The 22726-nt window shown below is 38.9% G+C and overlaps 1 protein-coding gene across 1 annotated transcript in view; it reads right to left on the bottom strand.

Moving 5' to 3' along the window:
* Window positions 1-308: 308 nt before the first annotated feature.
* The window catches only part of PLD5 (phospholipase D family member 5), a 182077-nt gene continuing 159659 nt past the window's right edge, over window positions 309-22726 (bottom strand). Inside the window, exons 6-10 of the mRNA XM_061626400.1 lie at window positions 12853-13050; window positions 10270-10409; window positions 7871-8036; window positions 852-966; window positions 309-598 (exon numbers count right to left, since the gene is read on the bottom strand). Of these exons, the coding sequence (XP_061482384.1) occupies window positions 366-598; window positions 852-966; window positions 7871-8036; window positions 10270-10409; window positions 12853-13050 (852 nt within the window). The 3' untranslated portion in view covers window positions 309-365. The remainder of the gene's footprint in view (window positions 599-851; window positions 967-7870; window positions 8037-10269; window positions 10410-12852; window positions 13051-22726) is intronic.

The following is a 22726-nucleotide window of genomic DNA, read 5'->3' on the forward strand; positions in this document are numbered from 1 at the left end:
AATCTGTACTTTACTATCAACCAATCTAAGAATTTTGTTCATTAATCAAACTTGCCTCATTTATGCTAATCAGAAAAAAAAGATAGGAAAAACCATAAAACTGGAGTATCAAAGCATGCTTTTAAATTTAAATGTGATAGCAACAATAACAGATATAACATTCACTTTCAGCAGTAACAAATCTAATATCTGTAAACAGTATAGAGAATATAGTTTAAAGAACATTTTATATAAGTGTGCTTCTTCCTATAAATTTTATTATGCTTTTTTTAAAAAAAGTCTATTGTCTGTAAATATGAAAGGGGAGATCAGTATCAGTCCCATTTCTGTTCCTCCATTAGTTGTACTGAACAGAAAAACTGGCTTCAGTTCACATTGCTTATGGCAGTTTTATTGGCTGCTCCTTTGTTATGTTTGAAGCTTAAACAGTTAGGAATTTTTGCTGTTGAACTTTTAGCCCAATGTGAATACCAGTCCCTTTCAAACACAGCTTTCAGTTGCTTGATGATGCTGGTTTTGTTTCCTGCGTCTGCTTGGTTGATGACAAGGCCAGCTCCAGCATTCTGATTAAAATAGGTCCCAACCCAGTCAAAATTACCTATAAACATATGAAAGCACAAACAGTGATATGTTAACACTGGAAGCAAGATTTCTCTACAACAAGGGCTCCCAAACTGGTTCCTGGACCACCAGTGGTCTGTGAGCTTCATTCTGGTAGTCTGCGGCATGTCCACATTAAATATTCATACTGATTTCCAACTGTAGTTTTATTGCTTCTTTTATTTCTTATATTGTATTTTATTGTTTTACAATTTGAATTCTGGAATCAGTTTATTTGGTGCTTTACTTACCAATATAAGCTGCTCTATCAGTCACCACATATTTGTTGCGATTTAGTTTGAGAAGTGAAGAGTTCTTCTGTTCCTTAAAATAACAAGCACTTTCTTCTTCAAGATCAAAGAATTTCTGCATTAAAGAATACCCAGTTAGTGAAAGCTACTATCCTGACAGCGCTGCAGAAGGAAAACATAAAGATGATAACCTATCACATCTGAAAAAAATGAAATTAAAAAATTAAAAAACCTCACAAACTAACCTCAGTTTGTAAGGATTTTATGGGAAATGCCATGTTCTATATACCTTTGTCAGTGTTGAATGCATTCTGGAAGATTTTCAATGAAACAAACAGGTTGACTGTCCAAAGCCTGGTGTCTAATCGCCCACTCTTACTATGCAGACAGGTTCTTAGTCATGTAACTCCCATGATTACATTCAGTGGTAGCTTAGAAAGGTGTATAGCATATAAAAGAATGGTGCTGCAATTGAGCAACTTACAGGGAAGAAGGATTGCAATCTTACCAGGAAGCACCTGTAGACAGCGGCAGAGGAAGAAAACTGCCTGGATTCTGCAGAGGTGCAGCTGCAGATAAACCCAGCATGCATGCAGACTACTGACATAAGCACAATACTAATGATACCTGCCTGCAAGACACTAATCCACATACTCCTCTGCCTTGTGGTGCCTCACCCCTCTAGCTCACTGCTCATCCGGGATGTACCAGGCCATTCTGAATATAGACTTAAAACAAGAAAAATGGTGTAAAGAAGGCTTGTGTTTATCAGGTCATTGCTGGACCCTATACATTTACATACGGCAGTCAGATTAGAGGTGGATGCACAGAGTGGAGCAGCCAGAGTAAAGCTATGATGAGCCACGATGGATAACAATTTTGTGCTGTGTGTGTGTGTCATTTCTGGTTGAAGACTACAAGTAGTTTTGTGAACATTGCACTTTCTGTTGCCACAGAAGAACTTCTGATAAGTTGGTACATAGATGTCGGATAGCCAAAACTATGCTTAAGTGAAACAATAATATAAATGTGTTTTTGAAACTCAGTCAGATGTGCCAGTGGAAGATCACTAATGCAAAGGTCTCAGGTACTCCTTTTATCCTCTCACAGACAGATTATGGTAATTCATGGTCTGTGTATTTGGGGTTTTTCTCTCTCATTAAAATTCATGTAATATTATTGGATAATTCCAACCCCCTGATCTAGTTTTGCTGGTTGGTATAAAAGATATATTCAAATGTTGGTGAGTTAGCTGTCCTTCTCGGGGGAGGGAGATGGCCTTTGGATTACTTTTTCTTCCTTTCTTGCTGCTATCTGCTCTGCCCTGCCCTGCTTTCACATGCTTTGCTAAGCTGAAGGCTTCAGGCCTACCTACTTGTAGGTAACTATGTCCTTCTTTAATATTATAGGAAACTTAGAGTAAAATTACACAAGTAGTGGGCTAGAGGGAGTTAGAAGGAAAAGATATGATTTATTTTGTTAGTTTATATTTTTATTGGTTAAATTAATTAGCTTATGCAAATAAATATAAACATTACTTTAAGAAATGTTTACGTTATTTTAAGTTGTAGTTGCTCTTTGTTTTATTTTCTATCAGTGCAATAATGCCATTTAACTTTGTACATCAGTAAACTGTATTTGTTTCAGTTATAATGTGGAGTTTGCGGTTGTGATAGATTGTGTTTTCCTTCCTGTTCCACCATTTGCTGAGCAGATAGAATCAGGATGATGAATCCATTGAAGGTTCATTCACAGGTCAGAATTTGGCAGTATTCATGAACCTTGATCGGTTCAACAAAATTAGAATTTAGAACCTAATTTTCAACTTCTCTCTGCAGACACTTGCAAGGTTTTGTTCAGTCAAGGTTCCTTATTCTCTATGGTCTTAAACTATAAGCAAAACTGTTTTAAGATGGCCACACAGTGGCATATAACGCCCTGGAAAATCTATAATGCATAACTTACTTTTTGTTGTTGTTATGTGCCTTCAAGTCGATTACAACTTCTGGCGACCCTATGAATCAGTGACCTCCAAGAGCATCTGTCATGCACCAAGCTGTTCAGATTTTGTAAATTCAGGTCTGTGGCTTCCTTTATGGAATCAATCCATCTCGTGTTTGGTTTTCCTCTTTTTCTACTCCCTTCTGTTTTTCCCAGCATTATTGTCTTTTCTAGTGAATCATGTCTTCTCATTATGTGTCCAAAGTATGATAACCTCAGTTTCATCATTTTAGCTTCTAGTGACAGTTCTGGTTTAATTTGTCCTAACACCCAATTATTTGTCTTTTTTGCAGTCCATGGTATGCACAAATCTCTTCTCCAACACCACATTTCAAATGTTAATTTTTCTCTTATCTGCTTTTTTCACTATCCAACTTTCACATCCATACAGAGATCTGAATGATCCTGACTTTAGTGTTCAGTGATACATCTCTGAATTTGAGGACCTTTTCTAGTTCTCTCATAGCTGCCCTCCCTAGCCTTCTATTGTCTCCATTTTGGTTAATGACTGTGCCAAGGTATTGATAATCCTTGACAAGTTCAATGTCCTCATTGTCAGCTTTAAAGTTACATAACTCTTCTGTTGTCATTACTTTAGTCTTCTTGACGTTCAGCAGTAGCCCTCCTTTTCTGCTTTCCTTTTTAATTTTCATCAGCATTCATTTCAAATCATTACTGGTTTCTGCTAAGAGTATGGTATCATCTGCATATCTTAAATTATTGATATTTCTCCCTCCCATTTTCACACCTCCTTCATCTCGGTCCAATCCCGCTTTCTGTGTGATATGTTCTGTGTATAGATAAAATACGCCCGTCTTGCATCCTTTCCAATGGGGAACCAATCGGTGTCTCCATATTCTGTCCTTACAGTAGCCTCTTGTCCAGAATATAGGTTGTGCTTCAGGACAATTAGATGCTGTGGCACCTCCATTTCTTTTAAATCATTCCATAGTTTCTCATGATCTACACAATCAAAGGTTTTGCTGTAATCTATGAAGCACAGGGTGATTTCCTTCTGAAATTCCTTGGGGGGAATTTAATCCTCTGTACTGATTTGAACTAACCAGTCAATTACTGGGTTGTACTCTTAAGATATAAAGAGTGATTTGGGATTACTGTTATAAAGAACTACTGGGTCAATCCCCCTACCCCAGGGCAATTGATCCCACCCCTATTTCTTTTAAAGCATTCCATAGTTTTTCATGATCTACACAATCAAAAGCTTTGCTATAATCTATAAAGCACAGGGTGATTTCCTTCTGAAATTCCTTGCTCCGTTCCATTATCCAATGTATGTATGCAATATGATCTCTGGTGTCTCTTCCCTTTCTAAATCCAGCTTGGACATCTGGCATTTCTCACATATATGGTAAGAGTCTTTGTTGTAGAATCTTGAGAATTACTTTACTTGCCTGGGATATTAAGACAATAGTTCAATAATTACTGCATTCCCTGGTATCCTCTTTCTTTGGAATTGGGATGTATATTGAACACTTCTAGTCTGTGGGCCATTGTTTAGTTTTCCATATTTCTTGACAAATTTTTGTCAACATTTGGACAGATTCAGTCTCAGTAGCTTGTAGCAACTCTATTGGTGTGCCATCTGTTCCTGGTGATTTGTTTCTTCCAAGAATTTTAAGAGCAGCTTTCACCTCACATTCTGAAATTTCTGGTTCTTCATCATGTGGTTCCTCCGTGAATGAATCTGTCATCCTTGCATCTCCTTTGTATAGTTCTTCAGTGTATTGCTTCCATCTTCCTTTTATTTCATCTCATTCAGTCAGTGTGTTCCCCTGTTGATTATTCAACATTCCTACTCTTGGTTTAAATTTCCCTTTCATTTTTCTAATCTTTTGGAATAGGCCTCTTGTTCTACTGTATTTGTTGTCCTCTTCTATTACTACACAATAACTATTGTAATACTTCTCTTTGTCCCTACGTACTAGTCGCTGTATTGTTGCATTTAGGGTTGTAGGCATGTTTCTATCTCCTTTTGCCTTTGCTTTTCTTCTCTCTTTAACCATTTTAAGAGTTTCATCAGTCATCCATTGAGGTCTTTCTCTCTTTTTAACTAGAGGCATTGTCCTTTTGCATTCTTCCCTGATAATGTCTCTGACTTCACTCCATAGTTTAGCTGGTTCTCTGTCAATTAAGTTTAAAGCCTCAAATCTGTCCCTTATCTGATCTTTATATTCTTCTGGGATGTTATTTAAATTTTATTTTGGCATTAAGATCGTTTTGTTGTTCTTCTTTAGCTTTACTTTGACTTTCAATATTACCAGTTCGTGATGTGTACTGCAGTCTACTCCTAGTCTTGTTTTCGCAGAAAGTATGGAACTTCTCCATCTTCTGTTACCAATTATATAATCAATGTGATTCCTGTATTGATCATTTGGTGATGTCCATGTGTACAGTTGTCTTTTCGGTTGTTCAAAAAATGTGTTTGCAAGAAAGAAATTATTGGCTTCACAGAATTCAATAAGTCTTTCTCCTGCTTCATTTCTATCTCCTAAGCCCCATTTCCCCACAATTCCTCGTTCTTCTCTGTTCCCTACTTTTGCATTCCAGTCCCCCATGATTATCAGCACATCTTGTTTTGGTGTGTGATCAGTTTCTTCCTGTACTTCTGCGTAAAATCTCTCCAATTCCTCTTCTTCTGCGTTTGCCGTTGGAGCGTATACTTGGATGATGGTTATAATTAATAGGTTTCCCATTTAATCGCATTGATATCACTCACTTAGACCTTGTGTTATAGCTCCTAATTGCTTTTGCTGCATCATTTCTCACTATTAAAGCAACCCTGTTTCTTCTTAATTTCTCATTTGCTGCATAAAATATTTTGTAGTTGTCTGATTGAAAATGTCCCATTCCAGTCCATTTTAATTCACTCATTCCAAGTACTGTAATGTTGATATATTCCAATTCTTTCTTGACAATTTCTAACTTTCCCTGATTCATGCTTCTCACATTCCATGTTCCTGTTGTGTGCTCCGTACAACTCCGGAATCTCCTTTTGCATCTGTGTGCATCAGCCTCTGGGCTTCCTTTCAGCTCTGACCGAGCTGCATCATTAGTCACACCGCTACTTGTACTTGTCCTTGGTTCTTCCCCAGTACCTTGTTGAGTGCCTTCTGACCTGGGGGTCTCATCTTCCAGCACTATCTCGTGTTGCATTTTGGATACTCTGTTCATAGGGTTCACAGGCCTTCCTCTGAGTTTGGATGCCTCAGCTTTGACCATTCCGCCATGGGTATCCCTGCTAGGAGTCTAGCCTCTTGGTCTAGACTCCTGACAGCATTGCTCTCAGCTTCTTCAGCACTCTCAAACCCCCTCGTCATGTTAAAGTGTGCATCCTAGAGGGGGGTAACTTACTTTACAGTATCTTTTTTAATCTGTCTTAACTCTACTTAAAACAGATAATGTAGCTTCATGGCATGTGCTTAATCTTTCCCACTGAAACCAGTGAGTCTTAAAAGTACTTAAGTTGGTCTTCTTTATGCCCTAACTGCTGTTGTTTTCTTAAATAGTTACCTTATTTTCCCTGTAAACAACTGATTCAAACGGCATTAGTGGCATACTAACGTTATTAATCAATATTAGGTTAATAATATTGTAAGTTCTATGATCTTTCATTTTCCCAGAAGTTCAGCCCATTTCTTAAGCACTTTCCTTTATTCAAAACAAGACCAAAAACTGAGGCTTAACATAATAAGAGAGAAAAAGGAGAATAGCATGCCAGGAGGCACTGAAGGATATACTTGAGAGCAGGGCCGGTTTTAAAGAGCAGCCAGGTGGGGCACTGGCCCGATGGCCCCTGGAGCTACAGGAGGCCCCTCAGCCACCCCTCCGCTCCCCTTCTGCGATCTATGGGGGGGGCACCCCCACTTACCTGTCTGCTGTCTTTTACCATTGCCGGGTTCCCCTAAGGTACTGAAGCCCCTGCTGCCATCTTAGTTGATGGCAGAGATGCACGCGTGTGCAACAAAAATGGCGGCAGAGGCGTTATCCCCTTAGGGAAACTGTGGCCGCCATCTTTGTTAAGGGCAATGGTAAAAGATAGCAGACAGGTAGGTGGGGGTGGGTGGGCCACGCGCACCTGTGCACACACACGCCGGGGCCCAGGGGAAGCTTATGCCCAAGGGCCCTGGCATTCTTGGAGACGGCCCTGCTTGAAAGATACACTCTGGAAACAGAAAGAGTCAGTAGCTTGGCCTCAGGTGCACACACTCCTTCCTCTTCTTTCCTCCCCCTATGCAGCTGTGAATAGGAGATCCAGAACTTTTGCTTCTGTTTTAAGTAACCACAGTTTTCTCTTTACTTCTGCACCCCAAACTGTGGCTACTCTTAACTATGTTTCAGGGAAAAGTCATATTCATAAACCACAATTTGAAGCTGGCTTGTTTCCCTAAACCATAGTTAAGACTAAGCACAATTCGACTAGGTTCAGACATAATTGCAGTTAGTTAAAAACAGAACTAAAAGCTTGCAATTTCTTCCTTGTGGTCATGCTGGATGTGGGGGGAGGCAACAAACTTGAAAGTTGGTCATATCATTTAGTGTTATAATGAGGCCTATGTGTATTATGAAGAAAGGAAGCAAGATCCTAAGGAAAACTGTCAAAGGTATACAGAACATTTATTGAGCGAACAAATATTCATGAACCAACATGTTTCAGCTATGTGTTGTTCTTCAGGACAATTTACATTATCAGCATCAGTGAAAAGAAGCACACACCATGGCCACAGGGCATGCTGAACTATCAAGACAAAAACCAAATGCAATCTAAGCGGAGAAGGTGCACTGAATGGGTGAGGTTAAAAACTACATGGGTACACTGAGATATTTGGCTCTAGATTGCCACTATTATACTGAGTTAACAGAAAAGAAGATATATTTGGCAGTGGATGATTAGAGTGTAATTCAGTTATTTGAAGTCATATGTGGAGTCTTCACAAGACTAAAGAAATTTACTTGGAAATTGATTTAAATTTATAAGAAACAATATGAGGAATACTTACAACTTTTAAACTACAGTCAGAAACTTCAGTGCAAATTGCTTTAAGAGATGAAACAAAGTTAAATGTAAGTGGATTTGTTTCTTTTGAGAAACTTATGAGGAGTCGTACTTTAATATTGCGTAAAATCAGTGCTTCTCTGATCTTTCCATCCAAATATGGCCAATACCTAGGGAGAGAGCATCCAATGTCATTTTGTAATTTTTAAAGAAAAAGCAGATTTGCTAGCTTAAGGAAAACTGAAGAAAGCAACTGTCATCCAGAGATGTCTACGGTGGTGCAGCTATCAGCAGATCAAGGGACTGTTGTTCTCAAGGCACCATTTGAAGAACAAGCCATTTGTGGTAGAATGCAGGGCCTGCATCATATGACTGGCCAAAGGAACTCAAGAGAGGGATAAGAGTGGAGAGTCCCCAGTTGCACTATGTAGGACTGTGGTTAGGATATCTGTGGGTGGTGAGATAACAGTAACTGAAAGGGTTAGTATGGAACTTTTATCCTAGTCAAACTGGTATTTATTACTTTGTTTATTTATTTATTTTATTTATGAGACAGCTCATAAAATAAATTATCTTGGTGTCACAAAAATAAAAGAGAATAAAAATGTATAAATAAAACCATAATACAAGAAAACCAATGAGCTTAAGAAACAACCAGTGTGAAAACAAAAATAGAAAACCAGCACAGTAAAATACTGTATATAGTACAGAACCAACAAATACAGAACTATCCAAATGACGGGGAGCTGGCGGAAGGAAGGCTGTTGGTGGAGGCGCCAGTAGAAAGTCCTGCAGGATCCTCCTCCCACTCGGGAGCTGCCGGCACAGCTGAATGCTGGCTCTGGTGGGAGCTGTGCACACGAGCCAGCTGGGAAGCACCAGCTCCCACAAACAGGCCTCCTGGGCAGTAAGCACTCTCTGTAGGCACATGGAAATGCTTTTACTGCACTGGCCTTTTGGCTAGTGGAGAGTTTGGGTGGATTGGGACCTGGGGGAGGGCTCTGAATGTGAGGATGATCTTATGTAAGTCCCCCCTGTGGTTTGGCCCCCATGCCCCCAGAATGCCCCTTTTTGGGGCTTCTGCCAGGCCTCTGTCTGCTGGGCTGGCCATACCCGGTGGACTTTTGGCTGTGCTGGCAGGCTCCTGGTGGCAGAGGGCTGCTGCCAGTGGAGGTCGGGGCACCAGGAGCATGCCAGCACAGGTGGGGGGCCATGGCATCCAATTCCTCCCAACCTAGCGGAAAGGTGAGTTGGACCGAACCCTAAAACACTGAATGTATACATTAACATCACTGCACCACAGGGATTTAAAACCAGATGTTAAAAGGCCGGAGGGAAAAGCCTTAATGTGGGACCAAAAAGACAGCAATGTGGGCTCCAGGTGGGCTTCCTAAGGGACAGAATTCCATAGCCAAGGAGCCACAACTGAAAAATCTCTCTCTGTCTCTCTCTCTCATGATAACCTCTGAGCTTCCAGTTGAGGAAGCATATGGAGAAGGATCTCCCAAGATGACCTTAGGGTATGTAGTTACATGGTAATGGAATATATTGTCACTTTCCCTGTAGTGACATCTGGAATGGTATTAGCCATCCCTGGAATTCAAATATTTCAGAGTAACTAGCAGAGTAATTACAAATCCCTTTGGGATTTTTATTTAGTTATTTACTTGCCATAGATATAATGCAAGAAGGAAAGTAACTACTAAGAAGTGCGTTCAAAAGTGGAAGTTCTTAGAGCTCCACAATTGTTCATAGTGAGCATAGTGAGTAAACAGCAGACAGCCTTTGTGTTAGGACTGCACATGCAACATGGGAAAATAATTTGTTCTTACCCAGGTGGTCACTGTTAACTGTTAGGGTGTGACAGGGAGATCAAGGTACACACATTGCTAAAAATCTTTTTAAAAGGTTGGATATTTAACACCCAGCTGTCCACCTTGAATGAGTAATATGTTAAGAATACACACTTAATTGGGGCCTTAAACTTGGGAAATAAACTCTTGTCACAAAGAAAAGCTGAACATTTTCAGCAATTTGGTCCCCTAAACAAACAAACATATTTGCAAGTCTTCTGTGGATGTCAGAGGTGCTCAGCTATGAGTTTCCACTAAATAAACAGTTATGGTATAAAGAAATCCACATCTAATAAATGAATGTGCCCTTCTTAACTGGTATGCTGTTGAGCACTTTTTATTCTGAAGTAGACATGATTGGTTAACTACTACATTCATATCATTCCCTGCTTAGGACTTTACATTTAAAAACTCTTTGACAGCTGAGAGAAGAGTTGGAGTACTGGAATTTGTCCCTTGGAAATCTCTAAATGCATGTGGATTTGGGAAGCAATCATTTATTTCTTTTAGTACAGTGCAATATAAATGTAAATATCTTGTATTCACCGACCTTGTTTTGTTTGTGACATTGATAATGGGCAGATAGTCCATAACAGCTATATATACAAACTGTTTAGCATCATCAACAACACTGTAAATAGCATCCATATCCAAAACCCTGTACTTAGGGCATAGGAGCTTGGGGGAATTCTGTGAAAATTAAAAGGTTGAAATTTCTGTTAAAAGTTGTACAGAGAATATGATTTACCTTTTCTTATTTCTTCAGAATTAATACAAAAATCTATTACACTTCATCAAATCTATAAAGTGAAGTGTTACATTAAAATTAGTTTGAGGAAGTTACTGTATGTTGTGCCATAAGATTCAAGCCCACCTTTTAAAAATGAATACAACCACTACCTCTGATTCTGCAATGTAGAATTTAGTAGGCCCAGCAAATTTTTTCTGCTCCTTAAGTTTTAACCTTCCATAAAGAGTCAGCATTTGTACCATATATTGTTAAAGTGCTAAATGACAACATATTATTTCCTAGCATTCCTCAAAGAAATTATTGCAATCACTCCACTGTCAAGTTCCATAATATTTAAAATTAGGGCCTATCATCTATATTTGCAGGTACGTGTTCTACAAGATAATGATAGTTGTTGCTGGTGAAAGCTATTGTTCTATGAAACTTGCAAATTCCATTCATATGCTGGGCGACTAGCAAGCTAAGCCTCCAACACTTCTGTTAAATTTTCCATTTTATCACCTTTTTTCTAGGCTTTATTCCATTTCCTTTTCTCCTTGTGTGCAAAAATTATACCCAGTCTGGCATGTGGCATATGCCATAGCTATATCCCTGTTACACCCTGGCTGCGTGTGTGATAATAATGCAATAATAAATAATTCAAATATTAAAGTCATTAATACTGAAAAGCAGTCAGTGGTTTCCACAACCTTACATAGAAAGTACATGTTCTTTTGTGTTTATCAGAGAGATTATTTTCTGTTGCTTGGCAACTGTACTATAATGGCTGCTAAAGGAGAGCACTGTACTCAAATACATTATTTTTTCTTTTGCTCACATTCTTTACCATATGATAATGTATGCAGACTTTTAAAAAAATCCAGAAAATGTTTTTTTCTAATGCTTCTGGCTATGAGCTATCTTATATGCTAATAGCAAACTCCTTATTCTGAATGCAGCCAAAATGGTACCATCCTCACATAGAAGGGAGGTATTAGCAGACTTGTACTTCAAGAAAAATCTTCAGGGGGAAAAAACCTCTAAAGGTATGTGTGTGCCAGGGTAGGTGGATGGGAAATCCAATGCCCAGTGATGACTGAGCATGCTCAAAGGGTGTAGAATAAATGGAAAACCAGGGTGGGAAATGGCATAGAGCATCCTGGAAGAGGCTAACTGGTTGGAACTCTGAACAGAAATACTCCGTACTGAAACACTTTGTTCCAGGTCCCACTTGTTTAATAACTAATATAAAGTAGGTTGTTAGGGTTATATATTTGAAGTTACATATAACAGTTACTGCTTTTGTTCAAAAACATGCTGACTATAAGCCTTTTTTCTCGCTGATTTAAATCAGAGCTGGAAAGCTTTTTTCAGTTGAAGGTCATATTGACTGAAAGTATACAAAATGGGTAAGGGGTAACCAGCAGGGCATGCAATTCATTCAGGGGCCACATGTCAAAGTGGACATGGCTAAGTGTAAGAGTGAGTGTGACTAATTTGGGGGAGGGCTTTGGCGATTACAAAACCCTACTTGCAGGAGTGGTCAGAATTCTTTTTATTTTTTTTAAAAAAAATTTTTTTTAATTTTAAAAAATGAAATAAAAAATGAAATAAAATGAATAAGTTTTGGGGTGACTTGAGGCCTCCCACAAAAAAAAAATTGATATTGAAGTATCACAGTGAGCTACCAATGAGATCAGTTAGTTAGGGTCACAAAATAACTTTGGCATTATGGCTTCACAGCAGGAGACCAATAGGAGCAATCAATTTTAAAATAAATAAATAAATTGTTTTGAATTTTTTAAACAACGAAAAAATCAAGGGAGCTTGCGGAGAACATAAAAACCTTCTTGGGAGCACTGGCCTCTCTGGTTTAAACCAGTCTACCCTGGTTTGGCCCCTGCAGCTACTAGACTTACTCTGCGTTTCCCATCCCTTTGCCAGCAACCCTTCCTTACTTTTGCAAAGGGGTAAAGGGGTTAACTAGCAGGGTAGAAGATTCACAGATAGATGTCTGTTTTACTCAGAGTTGAAAGTTATGCTTAGAAGATTCATTTTCCTGCTTAGAAAAAAAAAAGCTTAAATTGTTTCTGATGAGAGCAGAAGGGGTTAAGTTTGTGTTACATATCACAATTCGCAGACTTTTTTAGCATTTTTTAGCAAGGCAACTGTAGAAAGGAACTGTGGAAAGCTTATAATTAAAAAAACAATAGACTGTATCAGGGTTCAGTGGCAGCCAAGTTCTAAATCTAAGGCATGGGAACCAAGCTATGTGAAGTATATTATGTAAATATTAATTAAACCTCTATTTACATGGGGCTTCAACACCTCAACCTGCATAAAAATAAAACAAAGAGCAAGCATTCTAAAGAACAAAAACAGCATCAAAACAAAACAACTCACCGAAACAAAGACTTCTGACTTGGTTTCATTCAACTCTAGGGCCAGTTTATTTTCAACGTCATATGCTGCATACAGTCTCTTAGACCAAACAGGTGGGACTCTGCTCTTGGACTTTAGTGAGCTGTACAAGGCAAATACCTTTTGTAAATCTAACACTAGGCAGCTGCAGTTGTATACAATGACACCAAGCTCTTTCATCTGTGAAGCAGAAATGCATATCATTAAGAGCATATTTGTGTAGCACAAATATCTCAACTGGTCGACATAATTCAGTTCATTGTTTTAAGTAGATAATGCTAGCAACTATCACCACTGTATGAAATAAATACATTAGGCTGACACCTCAATCTAAAGCACTTGCATTTATTTGCTGATTATAATGTATCTTATGATACATTAGAATTAGCTACAAGACAGCCAAAAGAAAAGAATGTTGGAAGATATTGTTAATATTGTAAGTATCGTTCATAAGTGGCCAAAACATTGTGTTGCTAATGTGGTAATGTGGTTTAGCAAAGTAGATCTGATGACACATGTATTTGATTTTTTGAAGTTAAATTTATATCCAGTGAAAGTGAGTATAGTGGGAGGTAAAACTCTGTGCACATGAGTAAAAATAAAGATTTCTTATTGTCCAGTCCTTTATATCTCTAAAACTATAACTTTACAAGAATCACCTTGGTTCACAGCTGGATGTCATGATAGCATACTGTGCTAACATCAGCTTCAGGGTCTACTCTCTAATTCCTGGTGGAAAGTACTGTGTTATCTGCTTTTCTCAGCACAAGTCTACTGAAATCAACTTGTTCAATATAAACATGAATGCAAAATGTTTTTATTTTTTCCAATACCTACTGTGACTGGAAAAAAACACCCCCAAAAGTTGCATATACTAATATATACGAATTATAATTCAGCAAACATTTCAACTATGTACAACTGCATAGTATATTTCTTTAATATAAGTAGTAATAAATATGTATTATTTCTCTCTTTGTAGCAGCTAGACTGCATTTTTAGTCCTTTTCTTAGATTTACTGTAGTTTTATACTACTGTTTTTATTGCTGTGGTTACACTCCCCGCCCCAGATTGCTGAGCTGTCCATTCCATAACACTTTTTACAAATACCTCCAAACAAATATAATATATAGCACAAGACTTCATCTTCAAGCAAGTATAGAGAGCAAGATTAGAATCTAGGGCTGTGTACACATCATTTAACACCCCCCTCAGAATCCTAGGAACTGTAGTTTACCCATCAGAGAGATACAATTCCCAGGTCCCTTAACAAACTAGAGTTCTCAAGATTCTTGCGGCAAGTGGGGATGTAGCTTAAATAAGCTTTAAATTTATCGTGTGTACACAACCTGAATCTACAACACTAGCTCTTTTCATATCCGTATCATCTTCTCTCCAGGATTATGTAGGGTGTATTAGCATTTTGATGGATCTTTCTCTTGATTTAAGAAGTTCTTAAAATAAAACAGCCTTTCTGGTAGTGTCTGCTGAAACAGCTAATTGGGTATGTTTTAGTTCAGGGATGGGCCATACCTCTCTTCTCCCCACCCCCATTATTTGTCGCACAGCAACAATTTCTTGACAGTTGTTTTTACTGTCTGCTATGAACAACACTCCCCCAATGTGGTGCTGATGTTGTCATTTTTTGAAGGGGGATCACACATTGCTTTATAGTTCTCCAAAAGTTGATGCAAGCGGCAGCACTGTGGCTGGAAAGCTGCCTGTCACTTCCTTGGACACAGGCACAGCTGAAGCACTCAGAGCTCTTCATTTCCAATACTTCCTGTTTAAAGGACGAGATCGATCTCTTCAGCAATGCTCAGAAATTTCCAGTTCCAGTTCCTCGTGCTGCTGAGTCCACAAGACAATGACTGGAAGAGATTGTATCTCCTTAAGAGGCATCAGAAGTGGACAGTGAGCAGCAGAATACAAATTATTTGAAATAACTTACTGGTAATGATACTCTAGAAAAACTAGGGCTACCACATCAAGACTGGCCTAAATCCAACTGAAAATTAGGCTTTGCCATTGAAAGAAACAGATTTATGGATGCCTTACGTCTAACTCTGTGTTAGAGTCAGGCCTGTGCTTTTAACAATTGCACAGAACAGAAAATTTCACAAAGAACGAGATTTCCCAATTGCAGTGACTGGAAAAACCACATCTGGTAATTCTTTTTCTTTTATGCAACTAACAAATGTACAGGATCTCTCTTGGAATCTGATCCTGGCAATCCTAAATGTTTTAAATGGAACTGGAAAACTCTAGGGTCACCAAAGAAGCAAAACTGTCTCATGAATGAAAATACTTGTATAAAGTATTTGTATAAGAAGGATTTCCCCAACTTTTTTTGATATATGACAAGATAAAGAACATGAACTGTACTGCAAGAAACCACTGTTTATAAACATAAACAGTAGTGTTAAGTAGCATATTGACAAGGCCTTGTTGGTGCCATCACCATGGGGACTTGGGCAGTTGGTATTGACCCATGACAGGGCCTTTTCAGTGGTGGCTCCCCATTTGTAGAATGCCCCCAGTGCGGTGTGTCTGTCTCCATCACTAGTGATTTTCAGGAGAAAGTTGAAAACATTCCTGTTTACCCAGGCATTTGTTTCTGGCAACCTGGAGATCATTTGCTGGCAGAATGTTTTTAAACTGTAACTGTGTTTTAGATTTTTAAAAACTTTTCTTTTTATTGCTGTTAAATTGTTTTGTTATGTTTGCCGCCCTAGACTCCTTTGGAAGAAATGGTGGGATATAAATTTAATAAATAAATTAAATAAATAATATTATCCTTGTTCAAAATACTCCTACAACTAGACAATATTTTTCAATTACCTATCCAGTTGAAATCCTAGCACTATAAACCCAAAAGATAGCTCTATTCCCAGTATGGAGTAGATCAGTATGTCTGTTTGGCCTCTTTTCTATTCAAACATTTTAAGTATATTTATATGCTTTTAAAAATTTAAACTGTCCATTGCATTTAACACAATTATGACTTGATTCTCACAGATTATACACTCCTCATTATTTTGGAGACTTACAATGCAATCTTATGCACATGTACTCAGAAGCTAAGCCCCACTGAGTTCATGGCACTCACTCCTAGGTATGTATGTATAAGACTGTAGCCTAAGTGATTGAGCTCTTTATCGACAAAAACATTCTTGTACATTTATTATTTTCTATTCTATCTTCTCTTTTATTATAAAGAAATAATGACTTAGTGCTACAATTCAAATTGCCTCATGGTTACCTATTTGCAATTAGTTTGTTTGGGAGGCTAAAGTAAGAAGCCTTGCAAAGTTGGAGTTCCCCCGCCTCTCCCCCCCAGGAGAACTGGCTGAAAGGTAATACACAACAGAGACAGAACAGAGAACAGTTTATACCAGTTCTGTATTGCCAGTTGCTGAAGCCAAGTTAAAAACATTCCGTTGCTGAAGCTAAGTAAGCCGTGGTCTGGCCAATGGCAACCTTGATCCCTATAACACTTGCTTTGAATTCTGGTTAAGAAAGGTGGGAAGTATGTGTAATAAATAATATACTAACTCCTTTTAAAATATTTAACATATAATGATAAAGATATTATCCCATTGTCAGTTAAGGACTATTTAACATTTGTCAGTACAACGTGTAGAAAAGCCAATGTCTCATTTCATAATTATACAGCCATGAGAGTGGCTGTATACTATAGCCAGCGTGGATTTTTCACATTCCGCGATGTTAAATTGAAAATACTCCCTATGCCATTCTGATGATTCCCATAAGCTCATTTCAAAACAAAACCTTACAAAACGTATAGTATTGAGCTCAGAAACGCTTGCTTAACAGCCCTCTCAATTTTCATGGCGATACACAAAACAGTCAGACAGCATCAAGAGTTCAAAGTCTAAAAAGAGAAAAAAAAACCTCAGAGCCCTTTTGGACTTTTTCTCTGAGAGTTCTCATAATCTGTTGAAATTCATTAAAAATCAGCCATGTTCACAAAGTACCTGTAATCCCAATACTGACCTTGCCCCATACTCTGACCTTCATCTTCTGTAGTTTAAAAGTTAAAAAAAATGCCTGGCTGATTTTTAATTACTTTAAGAAATTTTGGCTGGAAGCCAATGATAAGGGCGGGCATGCTCAGTAAGAACCAACTGTCAGTGTTCTAAAAGCCTCACAGCTGCTGGGCTTGGCTAATCTGGGGGCCACACCCACACCAGTGCTCAGAGGCACATGTTACCAAATTCTTGCAAGCTACACAGCAAGTGGATTGGACTGTGAAAGACCAACCCAAATTGTGTTTGCATTCTGACAAATTTGTAGGGCAGTCCAATATCTCAGAGAGGAGGTCAGGTCTCCTGCTCCCCTGGTGCATTCACGATAGCTGCCCAATTTCCCTGCTTTTTAAAGTTTGATAGAAATATCTGTTGGCTATAGGTACGTTCTTAAACCGCAAGGTTTTTTGCCTATTAGTGAATTCTAATTTTAATTTTGGAACTGGAACTGGAGCCATCTTGAGAATGATATAAAAATGTAAGCACTGTCTAATTAGAGTTCTTTGTAATACTGCATGGGAATGATGGTCACAATTATGAAAATCTCACATGCAACCTCACAACCACCCTGGCAATAGGAGCAATACATAATTGTCCAGTCAACTTGTATGTGATGGATAAGATCCAGACTAAGGATGGAATCCAAATGCCCTTGGTGTCAGGCTGGGGAGGGGGCTGAATTGAGCAGAGGTGTCCCTCCAACCAAACCCGCCAGCCTCTGCCTACAGAGTAATGCCAGTTGAGAACCCCCTTCTGCCCACTGAAACAGGGCTTCCCAGGGGAGAAGCAGGGCTGAGTCAAGATCATATGATAGCGTCAGGCCCAGTGCGGGCCTATTCCTGTGCCAGTTCCAGGCCATGACTCCACCACTCCACTAAGCCCCACTTTGCAGCGACCAGGGTTTGTATTGCACCTTTATTTAGGTTCCACTGAAATCAGTGGAACAAGTTATTCATAACTTAAACTCCATTGTTCTCAATGGGAACCAGTTCAGCTAACTTAATCTGAATCCAATCTGATGAATTCATTTAACCCTATGCTTATTTATTACAAGAGTTATATCCCAACCTTCTAGCGTAAAAAATGTAAATGTACTGTCTTCAAGTAGATTCTGACTTATGGCGACCCTATGAATAGGGTTTTCATGAGGCTGAGAGGCAGTGACTGGCCCAAGGTCACCCAGTGAGCTTCACGGCTATGTGGGGATTCGAACCCTGGTCTCTCAGGTCATAGTCCAACACCTTAACCACTACACCACACTGGCTCTCTTACCTTCTAGTGTAAATATGCTAATATGCTATCGAGCCCATTTCAAAGTTTTACTGTCAGTATACAAAACCTTTAACAGCTCAGGTAACCAGGAGAGAACACCTGCTCCCTTGTGGACCATCCTGCTCACTAAGATCTGCCAGGGAGGCTCTCTTGGCACTGTTGCTTGTTACTAAAGCTCAACTGATGTCAACATGGGGCAGAGCCTTCTTGGTGGTGGTGCTCCAGCTCTGGAACTCCTTTCCCTCTGAGATTTGGCAGGCACTGGCACCACTGAATTTGTTTTATTCACCTAGGTCTGTGCTGGAGTGTAATGTCAGAGTGGTCATTTCCAGTAGTTTTAATTTATTTGCCTTGGCCCTATTTTTACTGATATTTTGCTGTTGTTATGTATGTGTGTGTACATATACATATGTGTGTATGTGTGTGTGTGTATCTATATATCACATATATATTATTGTTTATTACCACCTGCTCTGGAATTGCCAATTGCAATGAAAGGTGTGATATAACTCTTTTAAATAAATACAGTACAGTACAATAAATACAGTACTAAGTTACAACATATAAAAATTACAGTGTCATAAGAACGGTACAGAACAGCTATAAAAGTTTCAGGGTCAGCAGTTTAAAAAATCATTAAAACATAGTTTACCTCATAAAATAAAAGTATGCCAGAATAAAAATGTCTTCAGTTAGTGGTGAACAACGATGAGAGAGCAGGCCAACCACACTTTGGGTGCAGCCCCTGAGAATTACTTTTAAATAGTTCCCAATCGACACTGAATATGTGTTCTTTAGTACAGAATATAGACATAAAGCTAATATTTCATTGAACCAAATTGTTGGTAGAGATTTATCTAAATATACTTTGATTCTAAAATAAGGACAAAATGCCCAGAACAAGTATATAAAGCCTAAGCAGGGGGTGTCCAAAGGCTCCAAAGCCTGTTAATTTTAGGAAATGTTAGAGGCTCTTTAAATATCACACTAGCATCCTGGGAAGCTCTTTCCCAATGATTCATTCCATTTTGCTAGTGTAACACAGTGGGCAGGATTGATCAAGTGGCTCTTTCCTGTCAAGAATGTAGATTTTATGGGAAAGACCTGGATGACAAACCCCGTTCAGGTTACTACAGGCCTTTAAATGTTAAACTGGCTTAATGTGATGAATCCTCAGAAAAGTACCCCATAACACTAGTGAAATGTTCTCCGACAACATTTGACAGCTACTTTCACTAGTGTTGTAATTAGGTTGACTACAGTTTTTGTTGCAGGGCACTTTGCCTTTAACAACTGCATGGCAAGCAGAGACTCAACAGATTAAAGTATTCCTAGCTCTTCATCTACATTCTGGGAAAAGCTTCTCTAGTTGAATTCTATTAGTCATTAATTTTTTTAACTGTTTCCAGTCAGTAACCACCATTAACCATGTTGCTAAAATGGCAGTGATTGGAATTCAATTTAAAAAAATTAGCATTGTTATAGTACAATGTTATAGCACTATAGCACTACAATAAATAAACACTATAGCATCATATACGTTACAGTGCTATACCTCTCTTTCATTAAAAACAATTATAGCCAGAATTAGTTATAATTTAAAAAATTGTTTTAAAAAATGGCACCCACCACAAGAGTTATAGTGAATGTGTATTGAGTTTCAAACGACCCCATTTACAGCAGCTATGTCACAGTCGCTGCTGCGCGAGAACATAGTAGGATATACACAGAGAGAAAAACGCAATGCTCCTGATAGTGAGGGAGATTAATTGCAAATTCTGCTTGTAGCTTACAATAGAAAAACAATGAAGGGCAGCACTAAAGAACCACCCATCTGGAAGCAGAATAGGATTTGGATATCATTGGGCATAGTCCTTACATAGCATGGGAAAGCGGCTTGAAAACTTTCTATCATTAAAAAGAAGCAGGACTTTTCACACAGAAACCAAAAACTGGTAGGCTTCTTGTATGTTGAAAATGTGGTTTGTTTTTCATGGTTGATTGTTGCTCTTATTCATTTTATTAATTAATTAATTAATTTTTGTTATGATTTCTCTTGTGCTGTTTTATTTACTTTTGAGCTGGTTCTCTCTGCATTTTTGGTCTGGAAAACCAGATTATTTCAAGGGCGCAGTCCTATGATCCCTGGGAGGGTATCTCAGAAGCCATAGGATTCTACAGGTGGAGAGATCAATCTCTGGATGCCTCCCCATAGCAGCAACAGAAAAGTCTGTTGATCCTCCACCATCAATACTCTGATGGCAGAGAGGGCAAAAAAAAACATTTTGCAGGCAGATTGGAGAAGGCTTTGGATCCACTGGATCCAAAGTCCTTGTGTTCCCCTGATATGCATCCAGGATAAGGGAATTACACTAGTGTGGAGCTGATGCACCTCTTTTTCCTGCAGTCAACCCCACTGCCTTAATCCTGGTCAGTGTGAGACTGGCAGGGCTTGGGATGTGGCAGTTCTACCAGTACAGATTCCTGCCCTTCTTGCATTGCTCTGTAATTAGGGATGGGTGAATTAGTCAATTGCTGCTTCTCTCAGTTGTTCATTTTTCCATTCTTAAATTCAGTTCTCCACATTTCCACATCAGTTTGCAGTTTTTTATAGTCCTCGTGAAAATTCATCAGCATCTTAGTGCACAATTACTATACAGTTATACCTCCGTTAACAAAGTAGATGCGTTCCTGGACATTACTTCTTTAACAGAACTTTGATACCAGAGGTAGGAATAACATGGAAAGAATAGGGATAGGTTCCTACACCACAAAAAAGAGCAGCAAAAAAGAGAAATGGGGATGCCACAGCATCTGATTGTACTGATGAGCAACCTATACTCTGGACAAGAGGCTACTGTAAGGACAGAATATGGAGAAACCAATTGGTTCCCAATCGGAAAGGGTGTGAGACAGGGTGTATTTTGTCACCCTATTTGTTTAATCTATACACAGAATATATACGAAAAGCGGGATTAGACCAAGATGAAAGAGGTGTGAAAATTGGAGGGAGAAATATCAATAATTTAAGATATGCAGATGATACCATACTGTACTACTAGCAGAAACCAGTAACGATTTGCAACGAATGCTGATGAAAGTTAAAGAGGAAAGTGCAAAAGCAGGACTACAGCTGAACGTCAAAAAGACTGAAGTAATGACAACAGAAGATTTATGTAACTTTAAAGTTGACAATGAGGACATTGAACTTGTCAAGGATTATCAATACCTCAGCACAGTCATTAACCAAAATGGAGACAATAGTCAAGAAATCAGAAGGCTAGGACTGGGGAGGGTAGCTATGAGAGAACTAGAAAAGGTCCTCAAATGCAAAGATGTATCACTGAACACTAAAGTCAGGATCATTCAGACCATGGTATTCATGATCTCTATGTATGGATGTGAAAGTGGACAGTGAAAAAAGGGGATAAGAGAAAAATAAACTCATTTGAAATGTGGTGTTGGAGGAGATGTTTGCGCCTACCATGGACTGCAAAAAAGACAAATAATTGGGTGTTAGAACAAATTAAACCAGAACTGTCACTAGAAGCTAAAATGATGAAACTGAGGTTATCATGCTTTGGACACATAATGAGAAGACAGGATTCACTAGAAAAGACCATAATGCTGGGAAAAACAGAAGGGAATAGAAAAAGAGGAAGGCTAAACAAGAGATGGATTGATTCCATAAAGGATGTCACAGACCTGAATTTACAAGATCTGAACAGGGTGGTCCATGACAAATGCTAATGGAGGTCACTGATTCATAGGGTTGCCATAAGTCGTAATCGACTTGAAGGCACATAACGACATCAATCACAAAATGGGATAGATACAACAACATCTTTATTATGACTATCAGGAACAAAACAATGGTAGATGGTTGTTGTAGTCTTGGAATGTATTACATAAAACACTAGTATTTAAGGGGCAATTTGGAAAGGTTAGATGCTTAAGGGCAACAACTGAGTTCCTATATTGTGAACAGCTCCTTAAAAGTACAGATTCATCAAATGTCATGGGCTTCCAGGAGTAATTTTGATGTTGTGCTGTTTTTGTCACCATTAAAATCATAATCAGAGAGTTCTTTGGGGAAATGTAATTAAATGTAATTAAATCCTCACAAGACAGAGGTGCTCCTCGTCAGTCGGAAGGCGGAGCAGGGAATAGGGATTCAACTTGTGCTGGATGGGGTTACACTCCCCCTGAAATCACAGGTTCGCAGTTTGGGAGTGCTCCTGGACTCGGCTCTGACTCTGGAGGCACAGGTCTCGGCTGTGGCTAGGAGTGCTTTCGCTCAATTAAGATTGGTGCGCCAACTGCGCCCGTTCCTTGACCAGTCAGACTTGACCACGGTGACACATGCCTTAGTTACATCCCGATTAGACTACTGTAACGTGCTCTACGTGGGGCTGCCCCTGAAGACTGCTCGGAAACTGAAATTGGTACAAAGAGCTGCAGCCAGGATGTTAACTGGGGTGGGATATAGAGAACATACAACCCCGCTGTTGTATCAGCTCCACTGGTTGCCCAT

This window comes from Rhineura floridana, chromosome 4, assembly GCF_030035675.1.
Source record: "Rhineura floridana isolate rRhiFlo1 chromosome 4, rRhiFlo1.hap2, whole genome shotgun sequence".
NCBI classification, from domain to species: Eukaryota; Metazoa; Chordata; class Lepidosauria; order Squamata; family Rhineuridae; genus Rhineura; species Rhineura floridana.